General features: G+C 33.0%; 2 protein-coding genes across 2 annotated transcripts; both read right to left on the bottom strand.

Annotated features, from left to right (window-relative positions):
• Nucleotides 1-1,014: 1,014 nt before the first annotated feature.
• On the bottom strand, nt 1,015-1,555 carry LOC110024884 (cysteine-rich repeat secretory protein 38-like; the record flags this gene model as incomplete). The annotated part of the gene is made up of 1 exon (XM_020725072.1): nt 1,015-1,555. A coding segment is annotated over exon 1 (541 nt), but the record flags the coding sequence as incomplete, so codon positions are not given.
• A 3,936-nt stretch (nt 1,556-5,491) lies between these two features.
• Nucleotides 5,492-6,226, bottom strand: LOC110024883 (cysteine-rich repeat secretory protein 55-like). The gene has a single exon (XM_020725071.1). The coding sequence runs from the start codon at nt 6,224-6,226 to the stop codon at nt 5,492-5,494; it is 735 nt and encodes a 244-aa protein (XP_020580730.1).
• Nucleotides 6,227-6,430: the final 204 nt, after the last annotated feature.

The following is a 6,430-nucleotide window of genomic DNA, read 5'->3' as shown; positions in this document are numbered from 1 at the left end:
TATATATATATATATTAAAGCCCTTATCATTTAAACTATTCATTTTAAATTTGAAATAGCTAGAAAATAAGGTAGTCTAGTTAAATTTCAAAATTATCTACAACTATGAGAATTGTTTGGGGATTTCATGTAATTGAGCTTCATGAATGATCAAATTACATTGATTAATTAAATTAAACCAATAACTTCTCATGTTCCCTCTTTAATGTAGCATTTCCAATTAAAAGAAACATGAACAACATAATTTACTTATGGAAATAGAATATGCATAACACATACAAGTTATTTAAATGAAAAAGAATGGGAACCCGACAATTTGATTAGTCAATGAAAAAGAAATTAAAGATGTAGCAACTTATAATATCGTTCTAACAATGGATCTTCATACTTAGAAATAAGTTAGGCAATAGGGCGAGCGAGAAATTTGAAGTCTCATATCAGTAGGGCAAACAAAAAAGATTGTCGTTCGTGAACAACTATTGTTTGGCTCGATAAGTAGTTCAAGTTCGATTGTTCGTTAAACAAGTGAATCAAACACAAGCAAGATTTTTTAGTTTGAATTATAAACAAACCGAACACCAAGAAGTTGTTCAATCGTGTTTGGTTCGTTTTGGTTCAAAATAAACAAATAATTAAAAATTAATATAATTATAAAATTTTATATTGAAATTTTATGTTATATTTGATAGTACAAATTTTAAATTTAAATTTGATTAAATTATTATAAAAAAAATTAATTCTAAATTATCTCAAATTAACCTCCAATTTTTTATATTTTTTTAATAAAGAATTAAATTTATTTTTTTAATTTTTTTTTACCTCATATCAAACTAAATACGAGCAATTCTGACAATTCAAATTAAATTCCAACAAATTAAACTGAATAAGAACACCCATTTCAGGAATAATTTTGATCACAAGCCTATTTCAAATAAATTTAATTTCAAATGAACCAAACACGAAGATGAGCTCTCTTCGCTCATGTACGGTTCACCGCTACATATCTCAACATACAACTGGGAGCAAAAATATTGCAATCTGAGTAGGCTCCACCTCCACAATAAGATCGAAGACCATTCACCAATGAATTTAGGCAGTAGTTGCATTCTATTAGTTGAAGATCTTCCGTGCACTGTACCATTCCATAGACAACTACATTGTTCTTTAAATTAACGCTTTCCATTCTTCCATACCTATTAGATGCTGTGATCGCTTTCAAAGTAGCCACAGTCATTAGTCTCTTCACGGTTTTTATGAACTCATAACTATGATCTACACGATCTTCTTTTTGAGACCAACCAAAGACGGGGCCCTGGACTACTTGCTTAAAAAAATTTGTGGAATCGTAGCGAAGCATGCAACGTTGGGACCAAATTTCCACTTGGGCCGAAGATTGGCAATCATTTTTTATTCTACCCATCGCGTCGATAATGCATGAAAAACACTCCGGCTGAACAATGTACCCTGGGCACTGAGCGTGGCCATAGATAGCATTTGAACCGCTGCCAGCAATGTGGAAAGCGTAGTTTCCGGGACCAATCTGAAACTTTCGCATTACCATAAAAAGAACTTGGTCGATGTTCCTTCTCAGATATTAAAAGGTTTTTTTTTTCTTTTTTTTTTTAAATTAGTTAGCTTTTACATAAATTTTTGTAAAAATGTAAATATATTTGCATTGAGCATGTAAATGCCCAAAATTTTAATGGATAATTCACTACTACAAGAAAAACGTGAGCTGGAAAAAACTTATTTTTTTCTTAAATAAAACAATTTACTTGTAAGAATTTAAATTAAAAGAAAAAATTTATAAATAAAGACCCGCTTCGCTCGCTCGTTTCACATGCTCGCTCCGTTCCGCTCCGCTGGCTCACTCCGCTTAACTCCAGCATCTGTCTCTTACCTGATATATGAGTTATACCTAACAAATGTCCACCTTGGCGAATGTCCAGCCCTTTAGAAGAAAGATGCCTTAGAGTTTCTCACACACCAGGTGGGTTGGGCTACCATGCTTGACTAGCAATTGCAATCATTCAACAAGTTCAAGCATGCAAGCATTTGTTGATAATAACTGGCTTGGTCAACATATCAGCTGCATTTTTATCAGTTTGAACCTTTTGCAACAAAATATCACCAGATGCAATTAATTCTATGATCTTGTGATATCTCACATTAATATGCTTAGTTTTAGCATGGTATACCTAATTTTTAGTCAGATAAATGACACACTGACTGTCACAATTCAATTGAACTCCGCCTTGCATAACACCTAGTTTCTTTACTAGCCCAGAAGTCATAAGAGTTCTTTAGCACCTTCAGTTACTGTCATGTACTCAGCTTCAATTATATATAATGTCACAATAGACTGAACTGTAAATTTCCAACATATAAGCCCTCCACCAAGAGAAAAAAACATATCCAGTTGTAGACCTTCTATCGTCCAAATCACATGCATAGTCTGAATCCACATATCCAACAACTAAGGGATCATTCTGATAACTGTCAAAAATGATTATATGTCCTCATGTACCCTTCGGATACTTGAAAAATCCACTTAACTACTTGTTAATGTCGTCTTCCAGGTTTAGACATGTTTTTTTTGCAAACTTGACTAACAACATAAGTCAAGTCAGGATGAGTACATATCATATCGTACATCAAGCAGCCAACCACATTGGCATAAGGAATCTTTGTCATGTCTTCAATTTTCATATCTGTCTCAAGACACTGATATGAAGAAAGCCTAAAATGATTTGTCAATAGAGTGTTCACTAACTTTGCTTTGCTCATTCCAAACTTGTCAAACACTTTCTCAACATAGTTCCATTGAGATAACCACAGTCGTCCTGAGCCTCTGTTTCGATGAATCTCTATTCCAAAAATTTTCTTTGAAGCACTCAAGTCTTTCATATTAAATTTTTGACTCAGTAAAGCTTTCAAACCAAGGAAGTTATACATATTTTTTGCAACAATCATTATATCATCAACATACAGTGGCAGAAAAAAATAGAGCCATCTTTAAAGGCTCTTAACATAAACACAACAATTATACTCACATTGCTTGTAGCCAACATGAATCATGAAGGATTTTAACCACTTCTACCATTGACTTGGAGACCGTTTCAACCCATACATCGATTTCTTTAACCTATAAATCAGATGTTCATGTCCAGGTTGAGTGAACCATTTTGGCTGCTCCATATAAATTTGCTCCTCCAAATACCATGCCAAAATGCAGTTTTAACATTCATCTGCTCTAGATGCAGATCCCAAACAACTACTAATGCAAGCAATGTCCTCGTTAAACTATGTCTGACAACATGAGAAAAAAAATCATCATAATCTATACCTTTTTGCTGTGAAAATCCCTTTGCTACCAGTCAAGCCTTGATAGTTTCCCTTTGTATACTCATTTGCACCCAATAGTCTTCTTTCCCTTAGGAGGCTAAACTAACTCCCATGTATAATATTTCTGCAATTACTTTATCTCCTCAATCATTGCACTTATCCATTTCTCTTTCTCTTAGCTAGTGTTAGCCATGTGAAACTTGTTGGATTATCACTACTGATGAGAAGTGTAAAATAGACCAAATCTTCATAACTCAATATGCTGGGAGGCTTTATATTGGTGTGTCTCAGTCGATCTCTGTTTAAATTAAAATTTTGCAAATCATCTGTAATAGACTCACCGGTTGTAGGATTTGAACTTTCAACTCTCTTTAATGTTACAAGAGGTTGTTGGAAATCCATCTGCATTGTATCTTAACTGGAACTATTCTCTGTCACATTGTCTTGATGCTGCTGCAACATAAACTGCTCATCAAAAATTGCATCTCTACTGATCACCGTCTTCTTTACAATTGGATCTCAAAACTTGTATCCTTAGACACCTTTCTTGTATCTTAAAAAAACACACTTCTTGGTTTTTGGATCAAGTTTTGATCTTTCATCGTCAGGTACATGCACATAAGCAGGAAAACTAAGAGTTTGTAAATTATCCAAATTAACTACATTACTTGACCATACCTCTTTTGCAACCTTGCCACTCAATGATGCCCGAGAAGATCTATTGATGAGGTAGCACGCTATATTCACAGTCTTTGTCCATAAACTTTTAGGAAACTCTGCATTCAGTCTCCAGCATCTTGCCTTTTCAGTTAAAAGCATGTTCAGCTTCTGAAAAAATCTTTGAAACTACAAATATGTGTACTCAGTGTCATTATCAGATCTCAAATACCTGATATTTCTATCAGTGTGGTTCTCCACCTTAGCCTTCCACAATTTTTTTATGAACATGAAGAAAATTTTGACATTGTGACAACTATTAGTGAATGATAGCTCTATATGCTTACAAATGAATTGTACTTTTTTTTCTATTAGATTAAGTAAATAGTTAAAAATAATAATAATGAATTTATCTTCTCAGCAAAATTTTGAGTAAGATAATTAATTTATTTAGTTAAATCTTTAAATAATAATGGTCTTAATATTTTTTTTTTACATATATATATATTTTAAAGCCCTTATCATTTACAGTATTCATATTAAATTTGAAATAGCTAGAAAATAAGTTAGTATAGTTAAATTTCAAAAATATCTAAAACTATGAGAATTGCATGGGGATTTCTTGTAATTAGCTTTATGAATGATCAAATTGTTTTGATTAATTAAATTAAATCAATAACTTCTCATGATCCTTTTTAATGTAGCATTTATAATTAAAAGAAACATAAACAACATAGTTTACTTATGGAAATAGAATATGCATAGCACATACAAGTTATTTGAAATGAAAAGATTGGGAACTGAACTAGTTGGTTAGTTAACGAAAAAAAATTAAAGATGAAGCAATTTATAGTATCACTCTAAAAATGGTTCCCATACTTAGAAACAAGAGTTAGGCAATAGGACGAGCGAGAAAATTAGAAGTCTCATATCGCTAGCGCTATAAAAAAACTCGTTATTTGCGAACAACTCTTGTTCGACTTGATAAGTAGTTCTCGTTCAATTTGTTCGTTAAACAAGTGAACCAAACATGAGCATGTTTTTTTAGTTCGAATTATAAACGAACCGAACACCAACAAGAACTTGTTCGATTGTGTTCGGTTCGTTTTGGTTCAAAATAAATAAATAAAAATATAATTATAAAGTTTTATATTAAAATACTATGGTATATTTGATAGAAAAAATTAAAATATAAAATTTATTAAATTATTATAAAAAAGAAATTTTAATTCTAAATTATCTAAAATTGATCTCCATTTTTTATAATTTTTTTAATAAATAATTAAATTTCTTATTTTAAAAATTTTAAGCTCATTTCAAATCAAGCACGAGCAATTCAAACAAATCAAACAATGCGAACAATTCAAATTAAATTCAAACAAGTCAAATCGAACATGACCACCAATTTCATAAATAATTTAGAACACGAGACTATTTAAAATAGATTTAATTTCAAATGAACCAAAACACGAACATCACGTCTCTTCACTCAAGTCCGGTTCACCCCTACATATCTCGACATACAACTGGGAGCAAACATAATGCAATCTGAGTAGGCTCCACCTCCACAATTAGATCGAAGACCTTTCACCAATGAATTTAGGCAGTTGCTGCATTCTAATGGTTCGAGATCTCCCGTGCACTGTACCATTCCATGGACAACTACGTTGTTCTCTGAATTAACACTTTCCATTCCTCCATACCTAGTAGATGCTGCGATCGCTCTCATAGTGGCCTCTGCCATTACACTGTTCACGGTTTTTATGAAGTCTAAACTATGAGCAACAGGACTTTGTTTTTGAGACCAACCAAAGACGGGGCCCTGGACAACCTGCTTAAAAAAATTTGTGGAATCGTAGCGAAGGAAGCAAAGTTCGTACCAAATTTCCACTTCTGCTGAAGATTGGCAATCCTTTTTTATTCTACGTATCGCTTTCAAAACGCATGAATAACACTCCGACCGATTAATGTACATTGGGCACTGAGCGTGGCCATAGATAGCATTCGAACCTCTGCCAGCAAAGTGGGAAGCGTAGTTTACGGGACTAAGCTGAATCTTTCGCAATATAGTAAAAAGAACTCGGTCGATGTTCCTTCCCAGCTGTTTGTGGCCGGGTAAGTTGAAGTTTTTGAAGCAATCCTTATATGGCAAATCAGATTCACATCTCCCAAATACTGGAAGGAGGAAAACCAAAAAGATGAATAGTTTGCGTGAATTCTTCATTGCTATTTTTGCTTCCCCATGATTTGATTTGCATGCTTCTTTATAAGGAAAGAATTGAAGTAGACTTCAATGCTGTGCCGGCCTTCCACTAAAGTCTGGCAGCTTTTTATTTTTATTTATTTTATCTTTTTTAACATCTGACTCACGGATGTTAGAAGCAATTGCGTTAACAATTCCATTTGGCAACACAAAACCGAAGGTTGG

This window comes from Phalaenopsis equestris, unplaced genomic scaffold, assembly GCF_001263595.1.
Source record: "Phalaenopsis equestris unplaced genomic scaffold, ASM126359v1 Scaffold000277, whole genome shotgun sequence".
NCBI lineage: Eukaryota > Viridiplantae > Streptophyta > Magnoliopsida > Asparagales > Orchidaceae > Phalaenopsis > Phalaenopsis equestris.
The sequence above is the reverse complement of the archived record's forward strand: the minus strand, read 5'-3'. Positions and strand labels throughout refer to the sequence as shown.